The 25,176-nt window shown below is 42.8% G+C and overlaps 1 protein-coding gene across 1 annotated transcript in view; it reads right to left on the bottom strand.

The window, feature by feature from the left end:
• Nucleotides 1-25,176, bottom strand: part of LOC122542013 (SH3 and multiple ankyrin repeat domains protein 1-like) — a 113,649-nt gene that overhangs the window by 54,284 nt on the left and 34,189 nt on the right. The window contains exons 3-4 of the mRNA XM_043679305.1: nucleotides 17,769-17,881; nucleotides 15,139-15,228 (exon numbers count right to left, since the gene is read on the bottom strand). Coding sequence (XP_043535240.1) covers nucleotides 15,139-15,228; nucleotides 17,769-17,881 — 203 coding nt within the window. The remainder of the gene's footprint in view (nucleotides 1-15,138; nucleotides 15,229-17,768; nucleotides 17,882-25,176) is intronic.

The raw sequence follows: 25,176 nt of genomic DNA on the forward strand, positions 1-25,176 counted from the left end.
GCTGAGTGTTGGTTACCTCTCATTTTTAATATTGTTTCAATTTTGCAATGCTTATCTTTAAACGCTTGTTCTTGAAGTTAGCATCAGATGAAGTGTAAGATGTTAAGGAGTGACATTATAGAAACTTATAAAATCATGAGAGGTATGGATAGGGTGAATAGCCAAGGTGTTTTCCAAAGGATAGGGGTATCCAAACATAGAGGGAATAGGTTTAAGGTGAAAGAGGGTAGATTTAAAAGGGAGTAAGAGGCAGCTTTTTTACACAGGGGGCGGTGTGGGTATGGAATGAGCTTCCAGAGGAAGAGTGGGAGATGCAAGGACAGCTACAACATTTAAAACTCATTTGGACAAACATATGAATGGGAAACATTTAGAGGCACATGGACCTAATGAAAAAAAATAGGACGAGTATAGTTTGGAAAACCTGGCAAGCATGGACATTTACAAAAGCTTCACGCAGAGTCAGGGTGGTTTTGTGAAAGGGGAATGATATTTTGCCCTGTAAAATCATGCAAAGTATTTCTGGAGATGCCTGAGAATGTAACAACGGACTTGATAAAGAGGTCTGGTAGACATGAGGTTTCCAGAGATTTTCCACAAGGTATTACGAAACAAAAGTTCTTACACAAAACAGAAGCTGCAGGACGTTGGATACTGTATTAACATGGGATGATGATTGGTTAACACAGAAATCGGAGAGTCAGGGCTAATGGATCTTTATGGTAAAGGTTTATCTGCTGCAGTACCACAACTATCAGTCTGATGGCATCAGTTATTTACAATCTATGCTGACAGCCTGAAGGAGGGAGTTGAGTGCAATATACATCCGAGTTTGAGGATGACACTGAGAATCAATAGGCAGGCTGTTACTTAATGGAGAAAATTTCCAGAAAAGGAACAGTAAAGGCATTGAAGTCTTCCTGTGTATGAAAAATAAAGTCCGCATGCTGATGCAGCAAGTAACTTGGTTGGTACATCAGGCGGTTTCCTGGGAAGAAAGGGTAGTGTTATTGAGAATCTCTAAGATGGTGAGGCGATAATTCATTGGGGTATAAATGAATGAGGAGTGATTCTGCTGAAACCTACAAGACACAGAAGGGGTTGGAGAAGGTAGATGTTGAGAAGTTTTTGCCATTCTTGAGCAAAGTGTCGAACTCGATGATATAGATACCGAAGAAGGAAAATCGATTTCATTTTGAGATGCAGAGTAATGTCTTCTCTCCGAAGGTAGTGAATGTCTGGAATTCCCTAACTCAGAGAGGTGTGGAGGGATACAAGGAGTCGGCAAGAGAGTGGAGTTGAGCCCTGGAGTAGATCAGCCATGTTCTTATTAAATGACAGGTTTGTTTGAGGGGCCGATTGACCTACTCCTGTTCTTATTTATTAATTTCACATGTTATGCTTTTGGAAAGTAACGCGTTATTTTGCTGGAAATCGTGTTGTACAATGTTGCATTCAGGGAGCGCAGACGATTTGTTGTTTTAACCCTGCGTGGGGTATGTGGCTGTATTCCCAGCGTATCTGGATCTGCAACATGACCTACATCTGGAGCAGACGTTACAGAGAGGGGAAGCCTGGAAACAGGGACTGGGGGTTGGGGGTGGTGGTCACTTCCTGATCCAGCCTGGCTTTTCCAAGTAGATTTCCAAAGCTACACCTAACCATCGGAGTGGCGTCGATCTGCCCTGTTTAGCATGTCCGAGGGCTGAATGGAACATCAGAACATAGGGCTGAGGGACACACGTGGGCCATTCGGCAATTCACACTACTCCATCAGTAAATAAGGTCATGTGATCCCAGCTGCACTTTTCTTTCCATGTACCATTATCCCTAATTCACCTGTCCATGGACAAAGCCAGCTTCAATATAATATAAAGGTCCAGCCACCCCAAACTTCTGGGAAAAAGAATTCCCACTTGACTGAAATCCCACTTTGTGGATTTATCCTAATTCCTGCTCTGATGGATGTTGGAGGGTGTCACCGTTTCCTTTTCTCGTCCCATTCCTCCACTGCTCACATTAAATTTTAAATGTAACCAGGTTGGTGATATGTCCGATGATAAAGTTCTCAGACTGAGTCAGGTTCAGTGACAGGAACAAGTCAGGCAGATTTCTTTAGTTAGCCACAAGTAACTAATAAAACTAACGGATGCGCATGGTGGATAGCACTGCTACCTCCCGTCGCCAAGTAGCTGCGTTCAGTTCCAACCTCTGGCAATCCTCTATGTGGATTTTGAACATTCTCCCCATGTCTGTGTGGATTTCCTCCCAGTGTTCTAGTTTCCTCCCATCGTCTATAGATATGCAGCTTAGAGCGGATTGGCCATGCTAAATTGCCCATAGTGCCCAGGGATGTGTAGGTTAGATAGGTTCGTCATGGGAAATGTAGGGTTACATGGATAGAGTAGGGGGGCAGGACCGGCCGGGATACTGTTCCAAGGGTCAATGTGGACTTGATGGACGAAATGTCCTGCTTCCACATTGTAGAGATTCTATAAAAACAAGAAGTTTGGACGATACAAACACCCAGTGGGTATCTATCTGATCACTCTCCTCTAGGTTTTGTATGTTTCAATAAGATCGCCTCTCATTCAAAGAGTAACCTGTTAAAGCCTTCATAATATAAGGCCATCATTCCTGGAATACATGAAGTGAAACATCTCCGAACTGCTTCCAATTTAATTATATCCTTTCTCAGGTAAGGAGACAAAAATAATCTCTCACACAGATGAAGTTTTTTTTTGTTTTCTCAATGGTGAGAGCATTTGGAACTCTCTTCCCTGCAGAGCATTTGAGGCAGAGATATTGAATATGTTGAGGCACACACAGAAGGTTAATAAATAATAACGGAGTCAAGGATTATCGGGGAATGGCAGGTATGTACAGTGTTGGGGAAATGCTGACAGTGGTAAAAAAAATCACACTGCTCTAGCACATCCAGGAATATAATGCAAAATGAAATGATAATATCGATAAAATGTTAAAGGGAAATCCAAGATGGTGGCGATCAGGAAGGTCTGCTTTGTTGGGCTCTGCATCACAGCACGGGCAAAGTGGTTCCCCAACCCACTCCATCCCAGCCATTTACTTAAAATGCTTAGTTTTTGAAAGTTTTGAGAGTTGTCAGTTGTAGTAGCCTTAGTTTGTGTAGTTTTTAAGCTCTATAAGACTTTGTTTATTAATGATCAGTAATTCGAGTTCTTCCTCTCTCGAGTTCAAATGTTGCTACAGTGTGTTCTGGGTAATGAAAGCCATAATGGATAAAAAGAATCTTCCATTTAACCTACTAGATTGTATTTGACACTCACGGGAGGCTCATAATACCCAAAGCCTTGAACTATCGTAAAGAATATAGTATTTTGAATGTTTATTGACACCCGCCCCCTCCCCGGCGCACCCAGCGTACCCTCTTAAATTCCTGGTAGATGCATTTTCCAAATTCAGTTATCTTGCATCGTGGCACATTATTGTAGAAGTTTTCAAAAGTCTTATGGACCCTACGGTGGACAGAATGTCCAAAGGTGCCCCAATACACTCGTTATAATGTAAGCAATTAGTGGATATGTGTGCAGAACGAGAGCTGGTGGATGTCTGGTGGCAGATCCACATCACAAGTAGGGATTTTATTTTCTTTTTTAATCGGCATAAATGCCACACGAGGGTTGTTATCTTCCCCATTCCTGAAACAATCTTAGATTCGGTGGCATCCTGCACAATTGGGAATATTACCATTTCTGACCATGAAGCAGTATACTTATTGATTAAGATTAAGGGCAATATAATAGATTCGAGACACTAGCGAATGCATCCCTTTATTCTTAAGACTAGTTGGTTAATTGAATAGTTAGATTAGATTACTTACAGTGTAGAAACAGAACCTTCGGCCCAGAAAGTCCACACCAACACATCCCCACCTAAGACTAATTACATTACCTGTGCATTTTTGGACTGTGGGAGGAAACCCATGCAGACACAGGGAGAATGTGTAAACTCCACACAGACAGTCACCTGAGGCAGAAATTGAACCCGGGTCTCTGACGCTATGAGGCAGCAGCGCTAACCATTGTGCCACTGTGCTCACCACTGTGCTGACCACTGCAATGAGTTCAGATCTTTCTTAGCCATTAATTCAGATTCAACCAGTAATTTATCCACTCTTTGGGAAACTGCTAAGGCTTATGCCAAGGGAATAATTATTCCTTAAGGTGTAGCAGAAGGGGAAGCAGGAACGCTGGTTTGATGCAAAGCTGAGGGCAGCCGAGAGTGCATACTGTGATTGACCCTCAGTGGCTAAGCTGCAGAGGATTACAACGCTTCGGTCTACAGTGAATTCCACCCTCACACAGACAGCCAAGAAGGAACTTACTTTTGCAAAACAAAGGGTGTTTGAACATGGTGATAAGCCAGGCAGGTATTTATTCTATCTTGCCAGGAAAACGATTGCCCCTCTTAAGCCATTATCTCAATTAGGGAAGGTACTGGGATCCTTACCTTCAATTCCAAAATGATTAATGCCTCCTGTCCGAGATTTTTCACCGAATTATTTCAGACTGAACATTTTGAGGATAGATGGATTAAGATGGAATCATTTTTCAAGAACCTGGATCTTCAAGGAGTAACCCCTGAAAATGTGTTGTGCCTTAATGGACCATTGTCAGCACGGGAAGGTGTGAAGCCGCTTCAGAATGTAAAGGTGCACTTTCCTGATGGATTTCCTAGTGAATTTTATAAATAATTTATAAACATATTGTTAGGGCTGATGTTTAATGTGTTCCGTCACTCATACAGTCACAAACCCCTCCCTCCATCCTTAATAGAAGCTTGTACCTCTCTGATGCTGAAGAAAGGAAGACCCTGAGGATTTTGCTTCTCACACGCCAATCTCACTTCTAAATGTTGGTCTCAAAATCCTGTCTGAGATCCGTGCATTAAGGTGGAATCTTTGCTGCCTTCCGCTACCAAAGAGGACCAAACAGGCTTTATAAAGGGCCGCAGATCTTCCTACAATGTTAAGAATTTAATCAATATGATCCAAGAGTGTCAACAGCAATCTGTCCAGGGATTATTGATCTCTTTAGATGAGAGAAGGCATTTGATTGGGTTGAGTGGTCGGATCTCTTCTGTACATTAGAACGGTTTGGTATACGCAAAGTTTTTATCAAGTTGGCGAGGGACCTTTACCGCGATCCTCTGGCTGTGGTTCTCGCCAATGGTGTGGCCACCCAGTAATATTAATATTTCTCCAGGCAGCCGACCAGGTTGACACCTTTCACCATTGTTGTTTACGTTGGGGATTGAGCCACTGGCGGAGGCCATCCATAGGGATGCCAACATATCTGCCCCAGAGGTGGGACCGAAGTCTCGAAAGATTACATTGTATGCAGATTCGGGTTTCATATTTTTGTCAAATCCCGCAATTTCGGTAGTTCATGTGATGCAATGCATTGATTCGTTTGTTGCCTTTCCGGGAGATAAGATTAATTTTACAAAGTTGGAGGCCATGCCTATGGGAGGTCTTAGGGAAATACCTGATACTGAGGGCAAATCCTGGTTTCCTTTTAAATGGTCAGGGGGGTGGTTTCCCTATTTCAGTATATTCATCACATTTGTCTTTGATCATTTATTTAACGTGAACTATGTCCATTTGTTTGACAAAATTAAACAAGACCTTCAAGGATGGGAGGCATTTCCAATATCCTGGCTCGGTCAGATAGCTGTTTTTAAAATGAATGTCCTTCATCATTTCCTATACCCAGTTCAAATGCTTTCCATAATGTTTCCCAGACAGATATTTCGAAAACATAATGGCTGGTTTAGCTCTTTTATTTGGCACCATAAGCGATTCTTTATCTAGCTAACAAAATTGCAACTGCCCCACAGATTGTGAGGAGTAGACCTCCCCGACTAAAAGCAATCAATTAAGTTTTTTTTTCATCTTATGTTAGTGCCTGGGCCGCTGAGGTCTCGGCATCAATATGGCTAGACATTGAGCCCTCTCAGACAAAGTGAACCCTTATTAGTCTGTTGTTCTTAGATAAAGTGACAACATTTTGGAATATTGTCATAAAGTAATGATTTCAATACTGTTAAAACTTGAAGGACAATGCGTCAAATCGAGGCAATACAGCCAAAACCATGTTTCTTACCCTATAATTGGTATACCGGGGATAATGGATTCGAGGTTTAAACTGTGGGCAGCGAGGGGGATGCCTTGTTTGGGTGATTTGGAATTAGTAGTATCCCTACAGTGTGGAAACAGGTCCTTGGGCCCAGCAAGTCCACTTCGATCCTCTGAAGAGTAACCCACCCACACCCATTCCCCTACCATCTTGTATTTACCCTGATTAATGTCCCAATTTACAGATCCTGGAACACTATGAACGATTGAGCAATGGCCAAGTCATGTAACATGCACATGCTTGTGACTGTGGGAGGAAACCTACGCAGTCACTGTTGAGAATATACTAACTCCACACAGCCAGTCACCCAAGGCTGGAACCAAACCCGTGACCCTGGTGCAGTGAGTCAGCAGTGCAAACCACCGTGCCACCACGTGTGACTTGAAGGAGAAACAATGATACCATTTGATCAAATAACTCGTAAGTATGGTCTCCCTAGTAGAGACTTCTTCTGTTTTTTTCCAGATGAGAGATTTGATTAAAAAACACAATTTTAAAAGACACTTATAGATCCAATACAGAGAAGCAGGTGATTATTATAAAGAATACACTCTCTGTCAGTACCCTTTACCATTTGTTGGAGAGTGTCCACGCAGACAAGACTGTGCAGCTTCGTGACGTCTTTGCGAGAGAGTTGGGGGTTTAGATCTTCTCGGAGACATGCGAGGATATTTGTGAAAATGCTCTAAGGATTTTGATCTGAAATAGGACGCTTCCATGCAGTTGAAAAATCTTCACAGGGTCTGTCTGACCCCAGATTTTCTCTCAAAATTCTAAGTGGGTTTATCTTCAGAGTGTCCTAAATGCAGAATGACTACAGACACTCTTACTCATTGCATGTGGTCCTGCTGCAGGCTTCGTATATATTGGAGCACTGCGTTAGATGTGGTAGAGTGGGTCTTGGGGACCGAATTGGAGATGGACCCGGTTTCCCTTTTCCTGCGCCTGCCTAGAGTATCTTACACAGATGTACATGGGAAAAAAATATATCCTTACTTTCTGGGCTAGGGAAAATATTATGTTGTGTTGTATGTCTGAAAACTCCCCGGGTTTGTTGGGACTTTGTAAGCTCATCATGGAGAATATCCCTTTGTACTTTCACACCAGCATGGTGCAACAAAAATCAGAGATCAATATAAGTCATAGAGTCATGGAGATGTATAGCATGGAAACAGAGCCTTCAGTCCAACCCGTCAGTGCCTGCCAGATATCCCAAACCAATCTACTTCCACCTGCCAGCAGCCGGCCCATATCCCTCCAAACCCTTCTTATTCATTCACCCATCCAAATGCCTCTTAAATGTTGCACTTGTATCAGCCTCCCTGAAATCACCTGGCAGTTCATTCCACACACGTACTACTCTCTGTGTGAAATAGTTGCCCCGTAGTTCTCTATTTTATCTTTCCCCTCTCACCCTAAACCTATACCCTCTCTTTCTGACTCCCCGACCCCAGGGAAAAGACTTTTCCTATTTACCCTATCCATGCCCCTCATAATTTTGTAAAATTCTATAATGTCAGCACTCAGCCCCAGTCTGTTCAGCCTCTTTCTATAGCTCAAATCCTCCAACTCTGGCCACATCCATGAAATCTTTTCTGAACCCTTTCAAGTTTCACAACACCTTTCCGATAGGAAGGAGACCAGAATTGCACGCAATATTCCAACACTGGCCTAACTAGTGCCCTGCACAGCCGCAACATGACCTCCCAACTTCTGTACTCGGTACTCTGACCAATAAAGGAAAGCATACAAAACGCCTTCTTCACTATCCTATCTTCCTGCAACTCCCCTTTCCAGGAGCTATGAACCTGCACTCCAAAGTCTCTTTGTTCAGCAACACTACCTGCGACCTTACGATTAAGTGTATAAGTCCTGCTAAGATTTTCTTTCGCAATATGCAGCACCTCGCATTTATCTGAATTAAACTCCATCTGTCACTTCTCAGCCCATTGGCCATTTGGTCAATCTGAGGTAACCCTCTTCGCTGTCCACTACACCTCCAATTTTGGTGTCATCTGCAAACTTACTAATTGTACCTCTTATGCTTGCATCCAAATCATTTATGGAAATGTGTTGCTGGAGAAGCGCAGCAGGTCAGGCAGCATCTAGGGAACATGCTGCCTGACCTGCTGCGCTTCTCCAGCAACACATTTCCATCTATGATCTCCAGCATCTGCAGACCTCATTTTCTCTCCAAATCATTTATGTCAATGACAATAAGTAGTGAATCCAGCACCGATCCTTGTGGCACTGCACTTGTCACAGGCCTCCAGTCTGAAAAACAACCCTCCACCACCACCCTCTGTCTTCGACCTTTGAGCCAGTTCTGTATCGAAATGGCTAGTTCTCCATGTATTCCATGAGATCTAACTATGCCATTCAGTCTCCCATGGGGAACCTCATCTAAACCCTTACTGAAGTCCATATAGATCACATCCACCCCTCTGCCCTCATCAATCATCTTTGTTACTTCCTCAAAAAACTAAATCAAGTTTGTGAGACATGATTTCTCACTCACAAAGCCATGTTGACTATCCCTCATCAGTCCTTGCCTTTCCAAATACATGCATATCCTGTCCCTCACGATTCCCTCCAATAACTTGCCCATCACCAACGTCAGGCTCACTGGTCTATAGTTCCCTGGCCTGTCCTTAACACCCTTCTTATACAATGGCACAGCGTTAGTGAACCTCCAGTCGTCCGGCACCTCACCTGTGTCTATCCATATTACAAATATCTCAGCAAAAGGCCCAGCAATCACTTCTCTAGCTTCCCACAGAATTCTAGGGTACACCTGATCGGGTCCTGGGGATTTATCCACCTTTACCCGTTGCAAGACATCCAACACTTCCTCCTCTGTAATATCGACATTTTGCAAGATATCACCATCTATTTCCCTACATTTTATATCTTCCAAATCATTTTCCAAAGCACAATAATCCTTTAGTATCTCCCCCATACTTCCTGTGCGAGGAAAAATATTCTGCTGTTTTGGATGTCTGAAAACCCTCCGGGTCTGTTGGGTGGTTGTAAGCTCGTCATGGAGAATATCCCTTTGGACATTCTCACCAGTATGGTGCACCGAAAAGCAGAGATTTATATCAGGCATGTCAACCTTTTTTGGATTACCGCGATACAGGCTTATCTGCCACTCTTAAAAGGGCTTTTATATAGCCATGACGATATTGTCTAATGAATCACATATTAGGAATTATGAACGTATGAATGTGTATCAGTTGATGCTCTCGAAGAACGAGAGCTATCACTTTGTTATGCTGAGCCGTATTATTTATTTATTATTTATTGTTTACTTTTGTTTTTCTTCTGTCCGTTTAGAGACTTTAACTTATTTTGTATATACATGCACATGGGTGTAATTTTGTTCAGTTAGTTGAGTTGTTTTGTTATTGGTCTAATATAATAATAAAAATATCTTTTTCAATCAAATAATTTGCGAAAAAATTAAAATGCTAACATTGATAGATTAGAGTCCCAAATAACTCTCATTAGAGAGACCACTCATGGTGGTTTACGTTGAAGGTCACCACACGAGTGATGGGGTGAGGTTGAGAGAGCATCCCCTTCATGGTAACCTCTATCAGTGTGAGGAATTGAACCTGCTGGTGGCCTCCCTCTGCATCACAAACCAATCATCCAGCCAACGGAGTGGGAGACTGTGTAACTGCTACACACAGAATCAACCGCAGAAAAAGGGCAAGAGAAATTTTAATGACAAGGAAGAAGTGTATTTGAAACAAAAATGTTCTCTGCTAGAAATTGTATTTTATAATGAAACAAGTGTTTGGAAGCTGTCTTTGGCTGAATACAATAAGGTGAGACAAGTGAAATAACCAGAATGACTAATTGTGATTGGATACCGATAGCCATAAAATAAGTGCATGTTTTTGAATGGTCTGTGGAAAGCATGCTGACTGTTGCATGAATTTATAAATCAGATGAAATATATAGTAAGGAGAGTCCGTCCCCATGGGAAATGCCTTCTGAACACATGCGAGAAGAAACCCGGGGTAAGAAGTATCTGAGAACCGTCTGCTCGGTAACCGGAACCTTGGGGTTGAATGACTGAAAGTTCCTGTAACATGGAGCTGAGAAAACCATCAGATCACCCCCAAACGTATTGAATGTTGTAGCATATTTGAAGTACTGAATGGCCTCATGGTAGATTTTAATTGTGTGTGATTTGAAAAACGTGCATCTCTACTCCATCCTCTTATGTATTGCACACTGGGGCACAGACGTTTTCCTGAAACTGGGAATAAGTTGGAACAATACCTGGAAAATTCGATAATTTGCATTCCCCAGAATATTCTATAACTATGTTGGGGGGGCATTAGAAAGGCAAGAGAGAAAGAGAGGGAAGGTGCTGCATGCAGTAGAGAGAGTGGTGGAGCATCAGCCTAGTTCGGGGGTCGGTGCTATAACAGATATACAGTGACTGTGAGGGAGCAGAGAGAATACAGCCACCCTTATCCCTATAGAGTGGGGAAGCTTATTGATGCTTATCCTGTATTGCTGGACATTTCTTCAGACCGCAGATACTGCACTGAGAAGGGTGGTGAGAGCAGACCATGCTCGGTGGGTCTGGCAGTGTGGCCCCCTCTGGGAAGAGAATGGCCCCCTTTTGTACTGGCCCATCCACCAGGATCTCCATGCTGCTGTCGACAAACCGTGGTGTAATTTCCCCTTCGCTGCCATGCTTGGGGAAAATGTGCAGGACAGCTGAAAACTGAGAAAGTGCAACCGTGTGCCCATTGGCCTTTTAAAGATGGCACCAGTGTCAGGAATCACAGAATCTCCAGCGGCATCCGGGCGATTGTGAGTACCTCCAGTCATGATGGGTGGCAGAATCGGGCTGGCATTGTATGAGAGGGACACTATGGAGTGGGGTGGGTAGTTAATGAGATGAGTTTGGTAAGATAGTACCAGGAAACTAGCTCAGCCTCGTGCAGACAACCCCCCGTCACACTTAATGAAAATGTCACTGCGACAGTTTTTGTTAGGTTCAGCCCAGTGAGGCGAAGACTCTGCTGTCCTCATTCCCAGTTACAAAGCTGCAGAACAATGCTCATCCAAAACTCTCCATCGCCTGAACTCACAGCAATATCCCTTTCACTCATAATTCTTCGAAATACTGACCAGTGTTGGATGATACTATCGAAATGTCTTCATTCTGAAACCTGTGAACATATCCCTCCATGACATTTTATCTCAGTCTCCACTCCCCCATTCTGTCTCCACCCCAAAACACATTCATTTACAGTCATATTGCACGAGACTGCCAGTATGACTGTCCATTTGGCCCAGCTGGTCCATGGCAACCAAAATGTACATCCAGACTCACCCCATTTCCCTGCCCTTGCTATGTCTCCCTCTAATCCTTTCCTATCTGTGTATTTGTCCAATTGCCTTTTCAATGTTGTTATTATACCCACCTCAATCACTTCCACTGACAGCTCAGTCCATATGCGTACCACACTCTATATAAAAAAGTTGCCCCTCAGTTTCCTTTTTATATTTTTTATCCATTCCAAACATTACTTGATGCCCTCTAGTCCTCGATTCACCAACCTTGGGAAACAAATTTGAAGTATTCACCCCATGCACGCCTCTCATGATTTTATAAGAGTTACACTTCAATAAGAACCCCCTCGGTTTCCTACGCTGTAATGAAATAAGTTCTAACCTGTCCAACCTCTGCCTATAATTTAGAGCCTTTAGCCCAGGAAACATCTTCGGAAATTCGTTCTGCATACTTTCTAGTTCAATAATTTCCTTTCTAGAGCAAGGTGAACAAAACTGAACACAATACTCCAACTGCAGCTTTACCACCATCCTGTACAATTGCAACATAAAGTCCCAACTTCTATACTCAATGCGTTGATGAAGGCCAATGTGCCAACAGCCTTCTTCACTGTCCTGTGTATCTGTGACTCAAATTTCAGACAGCTGTGCACCTGATCTCCAACGTCCTTTTGTTCCACTACACTCCTTAAGGCCCTCTAATTCATCATTAAACTCCTACCTGGATTTGACTTTCCAGTTATTTGTTATTTCTCAGCCCACTTCCCCAGCTGATCAAGGTACTGCTGCAATTTCTGATAATGTTCCTCACTGTAAATGATGTCTCCTAATTTAGAATCATCTGCAAACTTACTAACATTGCGTTGTGCACTCTGGTCCAAATCATTGATATAGATAACAAACAGCAATGGACCCAGGATCGACCACTGAGGCACTCCACTAGTCACAGGCCTCCAGTCCGACAAGCATAACTCTACCATAGCCATTTGCTTCATAACGTCAAGCTAACTGTGTCGCCAATTTGCCAGTTTACATTGGAGTCCATGTAATCTAATCATCCAGAGCGGCCTACCATGTAGAACCTTATCAAAGGCCTTACTGAAATCCATATAGACTATGTCCACCACCCTGCCCTCGTCAACATTCCTGGTCACTTCTTCAAAAATGTCTATCAAAATTTGTCAGGCATGATCTGCCATGCACAAAGCTATGCTGACTGCTCCAAGTCAAACTCTGTCTTCCCAAATGCATGCATATCTTATATCTCCCAACCTTCTCAAGTGGTTTCCAGAAACAGATGTGAAGAGTACTGGTCTGTATTTCCCAGGCTTTTCTTTGCAGCCCTTCTGAATAAGGGCACTACATTTGCTACTGCCCAGTCTTCCAGGACCTTGCCCCTGAACTATCTTCTCTCGCCTCGTGCAGTGCTCTTAGATATATCTGGTCAGGACCAAAAGATTTATCTGACTTTGTGCATTCTAATATGTCCAACAGCACCTCTACTGTGATATGGACTGTACCAAGATATCACAACTAACCTCCCAAAAGTCACAGATCTTCATGTCTTTCTTCATGATAAACACAGAGGGGAAATTGAGGACCTCACCCATCTCTTAAAGTTTTACACATGCATGCCATTTTGGATTTTAAGGAGTCGTATTCTCTCTCTATGTGTTATTTTTCTTTACTATGCTGAATTTGGATTCACCCTAATCTGCTCAGTCAAGGCTATCTCATACCCCACTTTGGCCCTGCTGATTTCCTTCTTCATTAAATTCCTGTATCCCCTGTGCACCTCCAGAGATTCCCTTGGTCCCAGCTGCCTGTACTTGAGTGACGCCTCCTTTTTTTCTGGTCAGAGCCTCAATATTTCTTGTTATCCAGGGTTCTCTCTTCCAACCTCACTTTCCCTTCACCCTCACAGGAACATATCGACTTTGAACTCGAGCTATCTCACTTTTGAAGCCCTCCTACTTGCCCGGGATCCTTTTACCTGGAAACAAACTATTCCAATCAAGCCCTGCAATCCCCTGCCTAATTCCAACAAAATTCGCCTTGCCCCAATTTAGAACTTGAATCTGTGGACCAATTTTGTCCCTACCATAACTATTTTAAAATTAATACAGCTCTAGTCACTTTTCCCAAAATGCTCCCCCACTTTACCTCCGTCACCTATCCTGCCCTATTTCCCAAGAGAAGGTCGAGTTTGTCTCTTCCCGTGTAGGAACCGCTACATGCTGCTTGTGGAAGCTTTCCTGAACACACTTAACAAATTACATTCCATCTAACTTCTTTACCCTCTGGAAGTCCCCGTCTATGTTAGGATAATTAAAATCACCTATTATGACAACCCCATTTCTCCTGCAAGTCTCGCTAGTCTCCCTGCATATTTGTTCCTCTAATTCCCATTGATTATTTGAAGGCTTATAATGCAACAGCTTAACATTACCACCCCCCGTATTTGTTTGCATCATTTACAAAATCTCATTGGATATTATCTCAGTTATTTCATCTTCAAATACTAGAGTGATACGCACCTTAAACAGAACTATTGGTATTTAAATTGTTTCCATTTACATCTGTTCCTCGCAGTAACTTTCATATTTGCAGCACCCCTTGTCAAGGCACATTGGAGAAATGGAGCTGTCAATGGATGGGAGCTGCACATCCTGTCAGTTCCAACATTGGTTGCAAGTTTCCCCACACTGAGCTGCGATCGAACACAGTGTTACCGAAAAATGCAACAGCCTGGGTTTATATATGAATGAACCAGTGCGGACTGCCCAGCTCCCCACGCTGGACATTTAGCCCAGGATTATAGATCAAGCATTGGTGTGGGCTACACAGAGTTCCACTCTGGACATAGCTGGGTTGCATTCAGCAGTACACTAGCCGTATCTACACAATGGTCCATCCTGAATATGTACTGGATGGGCTGGTTATGTGAGTTGGATTACGAATGTGAGAGAACTAAACATCTGGCTATGCCTTTATTTTGTCTTTTAATTCTTCTGATTGGACCCTTCAAATCCTGACTCATCTGTTTAGACCCATCTCCCTGGATGAGTCATGGTGACTGTTGTTACAGCATCTGTGTCGGCAACATGACCAACAAAATGGAGCAGAGGCTGCAGAGAGGACAATCACCGTAAAATGGAATGAGGGAATCACCATCAGATCAGCCGTGGTCTTAGTGAATGGTGGGGTAGGATTTAATTGACTACTAATGTAACTTATTCATATATTTCTGTTTATTCCAAGCAAACTCCCCCTTTCTCCCAGTGTCCCATACTGGTGGGGAGTGAGTCACCTCTTCCTGTTCCTGCGTAACAGGATCCTCAGGCCTCAGTAGCCTCCAGATTTCCCTGTGCCCCAGTTTTGAGCAGTTGAATAACTGGTTCCTGTTCCTGTGTCCAAGTCTCGAACAGTTGAGTGACTGTCTCCTGTCCCTGTGCCCCAGTTTTGAGCAGATGAGTGACTGCTTCCTGTTCCTGTGTCCCAGTCTCGAACGGTTGAGTCTCCTGTTCCTGTATCCCAGTTTCAAGCAGTTGAATGATTGCTTCCTGATCCCAAGTTTGTGAAAATACATGCCCTTCTCCAGCTCCTGAGTAACAGGCTCCAATAGATCTGTGCTCACCTGCTGCTCCTGTGGAATTGAGGTGAGCGACTGAATGGCCTCTTCACATTCTTTACAGCTTTTTCTTGACGAAAGACCTTCCCCCTGTTTCTGTAAAACACCAACAAAATCTGAATGATGTATTTTTGTATTTGACTCTCTGTAATTGAACAAACAAGCCGACTGGCAGAATTCAGATGCTGAATAGCCTCCTCCTGTTCCAGTGTTATACACTGAAGAGTCAATAGACTCTCAGAGATGTACAGCAAGGAAAAGGATCGTTCGGTCTGGTCATCCATACCGCCAAATATCCTAAATTAATCTCGTCCGCCTTGTCAGCAATTGGCTCATCTCCCTCTACACACTTCCCATGCATATATCCATCCGAATGCTTTTTAAATGGTGTAACTGTACCTGCATCCACCACCTCTTTTGGCTGTTCAATCCATACACACAGCAGTCTCTGTGTGAAAATGTTGTCCCTCATGTCCCTTTTTAAATCTTTCTCCTCTCACCTTAAACCTTTGTCTTCCAATTTTGGACTCGTCTATCCTGGGAAAAGACATTGACTGTTTACCTTATCTATGCCCCTCATGATTTTATAAATCTCTTTTAGGTCACCCCTCAGCCTCAACACTTGAAAATAGTCCCAGCCTATTCAAACTCTCCTTGTAACTCTAACCCTCCAACACCTGCAACATTCTTTTAAATCTCTTCTGCATCCTTTCAAGTTTGACAACGCCTTTCCGACAGCAGAGAGACAAGAATGAAAGGCAATATTACAAAAGTGGCCAAACCAATGTCCTGTACAGATTTTGTCATGCAAATGTTTCGATTCAAGCACGCACCAATAAAGGGAAGATCACCAAGTGCCTTCTTCACTGCGCTGTCTACCTGTGATGGCACTTTCAAGGAACGGAGAACCTGCACCACAATGCTAGTTTTGCTGCCACACAGGGCAGCGAACTGGGTTTAATTCCTTCCTTGAATGACTGGCTGTGTGGTGTTTGTACATTCTCCCCGTGTATACGTGAGTTTCCTCCGGGTACTATGTTTTACTCTGACAGGATTAGGATATACAGGTAAGGGTAGATTGACCATGCCGCACCGTACCCAGGGATGTGTAGGGGAGGTGGATTAGCCATGGGAAATGCAGGCTCAGACGGATAGGGCATGTATTTGTCCATTGGGATATTGTTTAAAGGGTCGGTGTGGCCTCGATGGGCCGAAAAGCCTGTTTCCTAACTGTAGGGATTCGATAATTTCTATGGAGTTCTCCTTCATTGTCAGCTTTCAACAGGGCACTACCGATATGTTTTGACTTGATTTGTCTTCCCAAAATGCAACACCTCACACGTAACTAAAATATACTCTATATGCCACTCCTCGGTTCACCGAAACAAACTCCCGTTATAGTCTGAGAGATCATTCTTCACGGTCGACGATGCCACCAAATTTGTTATTATCTACAAACTTGCTGACCATACTTCATATACTCAAATGCAAATGATTTGTATAAGTCACAAAATGCAGTGGACCCATTATTGATCTTTGCAGCACGCCACTGGTCACAGGTCTCCAAGTTTAATGAAGAAATGTCCACTGTCACGCCCTGTCTCCAATATTCATGAAAATGTTGGATCTAAATGCCGAGATCTACCTGGATCCCAGGCAGTCTAAACTTGTTAACCAATCTACCATGTCGAACATATTGGTTTTCTTACTGAATTCCATAAAGACAACATCCACTGTCCTGCCGTCGTCAATCATCTTCATCACATCCTCAAAAAATTACACCAATCAGTGAAACGTGATCTCCAATGTACAAAGCTCTCTTCAGTCCTTGTCTTTTTAAATGCATGTAGATCCTTTCCCACAAAATCCCCTCCAACAATTTAGTCACCATTGACGTCAGGCTCACCAATCTATAGTTACCTGTTGTTTTCCTTATTTTCTGAAATAATGACACTATGTTAGCAGTCCTCCTGTCTTTTGACACCTCACCTGTAGAAATCAATGACACAAAGATAACAGCAAAATTCTGACCAATCTCTTTCCTAGCTTCCCACAAACATTTGGGATACAACTGATCAGGTCCCAGTGATTTGTTCACCTTTATGTGTTTTAAAATGTCAAACACCTCCTTGTAATATAGACACTTTTCAATGTATCACTATATATTTATTTATTCTCTCACTCTTGTAACCTCCGCCACAGTAAATACTGAGGAGACATGCTTGTTTAGTATCCCTCAATCTGCTGTGGTTCCACACATAGGTCGCCTTACTGATCTTTAAGGGGCCCTGTTCTCTCCCTAGTTAATCTTTTGTCATTAAAGGAATTGTAGAATTTCTTCAATGCCCCGTTAACCCTATTTTTAAAGCCATCTCATGTCCACATTTTTTCTGGCCCGATTTCCGCATTGACTATGCACTTACTTCCCTCATACTCCTCTCAGGATTTACTTTATCTCAGCTCTATTTACCTGAAATATGCCTCCTTCCTTACCTTGATTATAGCATCAATATATCTAGCAATCTAGAACTCCCTGCACCCACGAGCCTTGCCCCTCTCACCAACAGGAACACGTTGGCTCTGGAATCTCTGATAACAGGTTTTGATGGCCTTGCATTTTCCAACCATCCCTTTACCTGTGAATAGGGTATTCCAATTAGCCTTGCACAGGGCTCGCCATCCCTTTCAAAGTTGGCCTTGTTCAAAGTTAGAACTTTAATGTTTTCATCAGGTCTTTCGTATTCCACAACTAATTTAAAATTAATACTTATGCGTAACAGAAAGTTAGATAAACACTTCCTGCCCCTCTGTAACAGACTCGAGACGCTGAATGGGCTCCTCGTGGCCCTCTAATAGACTGGAAAGGCTGAATGGCTTACTCCTGTCCTTGTTCCTGAAGAAGGACTTATGCCCGAAACGTCGATTCTCCTATTCCTTGGATGCTGCCTTACCTGCTGTGCTTTTCTAACAACACATTTTCAGCTCTGATCTCCAGCATCTGCAGTCCTCACTTTCTGCTTGTGTAACAGACCCGAGACATTAAATGACACAGCAACCCGTGGATTATGAGCAGCCTTTAAACTATATCTGATTGAGGTCCATCCCTTTTCCGTTACAGAAACACAACTAACACAATATACTCCCGGTCCCCTCTCAGTAACACCTCATATAGCTGCAGCGATACAGCTCTTTGTTTTGAATGATTCTGTTAGCAAAATGTGCTGAAGAATGTGTTGCTGGAAAAGCGCAGCAGGTCAGGCAGCATCCAAGGACCAGGAGAATCGACGTTTCGTGCTTTTCCACGGAAATGTATTACTGGAAAAGTACGAAACGTCGATTCTCCTGCTCCTTGGATGCTTCCTGACCTGCTGCGCTTTTCCAGCAACACATTTTTCAGCTGTGATCTCCAGTATCAGCAGTCCTCACTTTCTTCTTGTTGTCAAAATGTGCCAATATTTTAGGTTTCCACCTTTTCAAGTAGCAACAGCCGAATATGGGCTGAATGGCCTTCTCTTATTCCTCTGTAAGAGGCCCATAGGGACAGAATTGTTTCGGCGTGTTGCTGAGCAGCAGTCTCAATGCTCTGTCTCAAGGTTATGAAAGGATTTGGTAGCAGGGCATTTAAAACCAGGAGTAGCCTCATACTGGTCAATAAGGAATCTAGAAACTTGCCCACCTGACTTTTCTTTATGCAATCGATCTGCTATTTTATAACTGCCTGTTTCATAAAGAGAGTGTAACATATATAGAACCCTGCAGTGTTCTGTTAATACTCTCATGTCCAAGTTTCAAATAAGATTTAAAGATTTATGGTCCATCCCTCAGCAACCCTCATCCATTCCATTCAAACCCAGTAAATGTTCTGTTCTGTAGTTATCTGAAAACTCATGTGTGGAACTGGTTAATTGAGCCTGTTAGCTCAGTCATGATTTGAAGATGCCGGTGTTGGAATGGGATGTACAAAGTTAAAAAATCACAAACACCAGGTTATAGTCCAACAGTTTTAATTGGAAGCACACTACCTTTCGGAGCGCCGCTCGTTTATCAGGTGATAGTGGAGGACACACTTCTAAGGCACAGAATTTATAGCAAAAATTTACAGTGTGATGTAACTGAAATTACACATTGAAAAATACCTTGATTGTCTATTGAGTCTTTCATCTGTTCGAATACCATGATAGTTTAATTTCTTTCATGTGTAAATCACAAAATCTTTTTTAATATAAATGTTGCATTCTTACGTTAGCTGTAAAAGTGAGCATTAGCTAGACAATATGTTGAAGGTATTCGCCCCCTGTGTTCTCTGTCTTTGCCATGATGTTTAAATTGATTCTAATCTGAAAAGTGAGATAACAGAGTTTTACATGAATTCATGCAGTTTTTGAGCAAATTACTATGTAACTCTGCAAGTACAAAATCATCCCACAAAATATATGTGTGTGATGTGGATCTTTGTCGCTTTGTGTGTGTCTGTGTCTGTCTGGGTTGGCGGATGTGTGTCCAAGTATGTAGAGTGGTCTAGGTCTCTGAGAGGATGCCGTGGAAGTGTGGGATCGTGTGTGTCTGTAAGGGTGTGCGTGCGTGTCTGTGTGCGTGTCTGTGTACATGTGTGTCCGTATGTATGTGTGTGTATAGGAGTGCCTGTGTGTGTGCATAGTGCAATGATGGTCACCTGTAATGTGACATGAACCCAACGTCCCAGTTGAGGTCCTCCCTATGTTTATCGAAATTAGCTATCGGCCTCTGCTTGGCCACTGTTCGCTGCTGACTGTCCTGAAGTCCGCCTTTGAGGGTGGTCACCAGAAGGTCCGAGGTTGAAGGTCCTGGGCCACTGAAGTGTTCCCCAACTGGGAGGGAACCCTCCTGTCTGTTGATTGTTGTGCTGTGCCCATTCATCCATTGTTGTAGCCTTTCCTCGGTTTCCCAGTGTTTGTTCGTTGACTGTGATTAATGCCAATCTCCATGGATTCTAATAATTCCAGTGGTTGGTTTCCATCTTTAAATGATAAATGGGCGCCGTTGAATGTGTTATTCCATAACCTGAGCAGGACGATCACCGACAGCACTGACAGGGATCAGCAGATTTGGAGAGAGGGGGAGGAGAGATCAGAATCTGGGAACATTAGACTGGAATGTTCCTACAATGGATCAGAATCTGAGAACATTAGACTGGAGTGTTCCAAAAATATATCAGAATCTGGGAACATTTGACTGGCATGTTCCAAAATTAGACAGGAGTTTATCCAATTATGTTTGGTATCTTTCTGCATTTTATTGGTGGTCATTATCAGTGTGGATCTATTACACTCTTCTCATTATTCAATATTTTTATTATCCTTTCCTGGCTATCGTCGGTGTTCCTGGTAAGTGTCACTGTCCAGATTTTTTCTATACACCAGTTATGACTGTATTACTGTTCTTTCATATAATCTACACTTCTTGTCACTATTATTTTCCTGTTGAAACTCTCGATCCATATATTCACTCTACAGACCATTACTAACTACATCCATGATGTGTTCAATTACTGTCTCCCTCTCTGCTCTAGCAGTGTTACTCACGGGTCTCCATGTTGACATTCTCAGTTCCAGTGGAGAACGACAATTTATCGTATCATTGCCTTTGTCATTTAAATATTCACAGCATGGAGGTCACACTCTACTGTTCTGGTTACAAACTCCACTTCCTTCCACTGTTTCCATCTCATCCCTGACCAATAACTGCGGCCGAAGCAGACAAGTCACGACTGTGGGAGATCCCTTTGATCATGAGCTGATTCCTGAAACCATTCCCTGACCATTTCTAACTTGAAATACTCACCACTTCAGAATATAACTCACTGGGTTATTCCACCTGCTGTTTGAACCTTGAGCTATGAAATACAGTCTTAATGAAGCCAATAATGTGCTGCTGACGCTCCCGGCTTCAAACCTGCCGAAGCAAATCTGATTCGAATTCACACCAAACCCCCATCCATCTGTCATTCATGTGCACGCCGATGTATATTGCTGTTGTGTCTGGCAATGCCCTTATTTTGACATTCTCAAGCACGTTATCTCATCTGTCCATGAAACTTCTCGCGTTCTCTCTCTATCGATAAACAAAAAGCCTGCCAGCTGTTCATACTGAAAATAGTTTCCTCCATGTGCGTTCCTTCTCAAACAATGAGTTTCGCATTCAATCACGCCAATCGCGCGCACACACGCACTCTCCCTCAGTTTCTGATGAACACACACACACACACACAGCAAATCTTCCCATTTTAGGCAGTAATCTAATGCGAGTATGGTTAGCATATGATAGTAACGTTTGCACTACTCTCCAGGCTGGGCAGATAATGCAGTTTACTGAGCAACAAACTAGCATGGTCTGCACAGCTCTCCATGCTGGGCTGTCATCTTGTCCCAGTTTATGTTGTTTGTGGTGTTCTGTGAAGCAGATTCAGAATTTGATATAACAAACCGTTCCAGCTGATCTGACAATGCCTTTATACGATGTTCTCATTCTTGTAAATTTCGAAGATCTCACTTCTCCAGTTAGTCCCACTGCTCTGCCTTTTTCCACATATTTCCACAACATCGTTTCAGTTAATTAACTGTCTGTTTATGTCTTTAATGTCAATCTTTCTGTCCCTCTGATTCTTTCCCTGGCCTTGGGTTTTGCCTCCCTAGTGTATCGAGTGCAATCATTGTGAAGCTGAGAAACAGTGACATGGTGTGTGTCAGGCTGTTGTTCACTTCCCGGTATTTCCCATGTGATGGTCCATGGACAGGGGTGTTTCAGAAGTTATGAGTCACATCCTTGTAACTTGGTCTGTACCTGAATTTGTCCCTCTCAGGTAACCTTGCGATCAGTAACACGAGGAAGCCTCTCGAGTAAAGGACCAGGAATCTAAATTGTGTGACAATGTTGTCACTTAATAAAAAGATTAATTTCTCTTTTTATCATATAAGAGATCTTAAAGGCCAAACTGCCTGCTGAGAACGGCTCAAGTAAACAACTTGCGACGCGTTTAGGCTTTTTAATAAATAGTAGAAACAACGGCCTAGTAACTGATCCATAGCTGCTACTCTCTCTGAAACCTGACTTGATGCTGTTTCCTCCTGGATTGGAGAACTGTATACAAGAATGTATGTCTGAATGTACCTTTTTGCCAAGGAGTGTGTTTCGATGATGTTAGCATATTGGAACAGTTCATTTGCAGAAGGTACTGCATACATTATTCGGTTAAGGTTTCCAATAGTTAAATTATTCTAAATTCCTCGTCATTTTGAATGGATTTTCATTAGAGTGTTAAAATACATTGTGTTTTACTTAATGGTGAGTGGTTTGACTAGTAGCATCACATCGGGAACACCCACTTCACATCTACCTTTAAAATAAGAAAGGTTTGGCATCCAAGCTACCCTCTTAAAATAGATTGAGGCAGTCCCGTTGGTTTATAGCAAACTGCGGACTCTTGCAGGTTCTAAATCAATAATACCAAATTGTGTTTAGAATTACAATCACTACAGTGTGCGAACAGACCATTCGACCCAACAAGTCCACACCGACCCTCCGAAGAGTAACCTTCCCAGACCCATTCCTTTTCCTTATTATTACACATTTACCCCGACTAAGGCACCCAACCCATACATCCCTGAAAACTATGAACAATTTAGCATCGTCAATTTACCTGACATGCACATCTTTGGATTGTGGGAGGAAATCTGTGAGAAAATGAGAGATGATTACAGCTATAGCTCGGCAATTACATTTGGTAGAACTGCCATCAGACTCTTTGGAAACAGCTGGAATTCAACTTCAATGAGGCACTTTGAACATGAGAAGGAATTGAAACAATTTGAATTATGATGAAAAGTCGAAATAAAAGAAAAGGAAATTAAGAAGGAAGAGAGAAAAGGACAGAAGAAAAGCAGAGAGTTTCAACTTCAAAACTTAGCAATTAGAGAGGAAAGTTGACATAGAGGGCGGAGATGAAGGTAGACGGTCGGCAGGATGAGGAGGATACTGAGGTTGAGCAACCCTATTGTAACCAATGGCCTAATGGGGTTCTGTTTAAATGCATCCAGGCATTATTTAAATTTGATGAGAAGGATGGGAAAGCCTTCTAAATTTCATTTGAGAAAGTGGCTAAAAAATGCAGTGACCAGTGACCATGTGGATTTAGTTGATTCAAACAAAGCTGATAGGTATTCATCCGTATCGGAGGAGATAGCTGGCCAGTATGGGGTGGTGAAGAAAGCCACCTGAAGTGCATATGAGCTTGGGCCAGAAGCCGGCAGACAGTGTTTCAGGAATCTAAAAAATGGTCCCTGGTAAAACGCACATTGAGTGTGAAAGGATCAAACAAAGTCATTTTGAAAGGTGGGTCTTGAGCTTGTTTTTGGTGTTACAACATTTCAGCATATAAATTGCGAATAACATACCTGAGACAACTCTTTATCACTGATCGTGGCCCCCCTAAAGTTTTTGGAGAAATTTAGGGAGAAAAATACCACTCTGTTTCAATTGAGCTTATTATTGCTGTCATTCAGTTTGAAATTGCACAGGTGACAGGGCGAGAAAATCTAAGTTTTGATACGTTGTGGAGACTTGGATGAAGAAATACAAAGGCATCCTGTGGCAGGAATAAAATGACTGAAATCGAAACTAGTTGTGAACATTTGTATGCTCACAGTCAATGTAATGTATGTGCATTACAGTCTACTAATAGAGGGAGATTAGGAGGTATAAAATTAATCCGCTGTTATATATTGATGAATTATTGTATTAAAGATGGATTGTGCGAATATTACCACTGTAAAAAGGCTATTTTCCCTTGATTTTGTTTTGAAGAGAGATTTTATAGGCAGAGGTGCAGAACTGCAGTCTGAAAACAGTTTAAGTAAATAACTGAGATTTTAGGTTCCATTAAAACGGTGGGAACTTCTGTATCCACCCCGGGTTTCCCAGGAACAGCTTCCCAAGCTCCACTTGACCCAGGAGCAGAGTGTGAGGGGTCCTGACTGAACCAGGAGCTGGTCATACAATGGCGTCACCTCCTTCAACACGACCTGCAGCTTCACAGCAGGGTGTGAGGGGTCCTGACTGAACCAGGAGCTGGTCATACAATGGCGTCACCTCCTTCAACATGACCTGCAGCTTCACAGGTGGTGCTGCCAGTGACTGTGAGGGTCACTGTTTTATTCAGCTTCTATGATCCAGAACTTTCCAGGCAGGACTAGGTGACATATCCATCATTTCCCAGTATCTCAACATCAATGTCACCATTCGGTAATGGAGGATATATATGATGCATGAGGTAAATACATTGTTTGTCCCTCAGCAGGGAGCTGCCGGGTGTATCCAGTATAGTGGGATTCCCGATGGTGCATATGGCATCTGCAGAGTAACCACGTCAATGGGGAGAGGTAGAGGAACTGAAGGAGCTCTCTCTTTCTCGCTATTAATGTTACAGTGTGTCCATGCACAGTACATCATGTAGGTGAATGCCCACTGTCCTGGCAGCAGTCATGGCCTTTTCATTCAGTATCATTCAGTCCTGTAATCCCTCTCCATTTCAGAAACATATTGCTTCCCATCATTCCTGTAAATGAAATGACAGGATATATCATGTTAAATTCCAACTGCCAAACTATTATCTATTGCCTTTAACTCTCTGTATCTATCTGTAGACTTTCCACCAACTCTTGGTAATCTTTTCCCTTGCTTAACATCACCAAACTCAGCATCTGTATATCTAGAACATAGAACATAGAACATAGAACAATACAGCGCAGTACAGGCCCTTTGGCCCTCGATGTTGCGCCGATCCAAGCCCACCTAACCTATACTAACCCACTATCCTCCATATACCTATCCAATGCCCGCTTAAATGCCCATAAAGAGGGAGAGTCCACCACTGCTACTGGCAAGGCATTCCATGAACTGACGACTCGCTGAGTGAAGAACCTACCCCAACTTCAGTCCTATATCTACCCCCCCCACCTTAATTTATAGCTATGCCCTCTTGTAATACCCGACTCCATACGCGGAAAAAGG

The sequence above is a fragment of the Chiloscyllium plagiosum genome, chromosome 39, assembly GCF_004010195.1.
Source record: "Chiloscyllium plagiosum isolate BGI_BamShark_2017 chromosome 39, ASM401019v2, whole genome shotgun sequence".
Lineage (NCBI taxonomy): Eukaryota > Metazoa > Chordata > Chondrichthyes > Orectolobiformes > Hemiscylliidae > Chiloscyllium > Chiloscyllium plagiosum.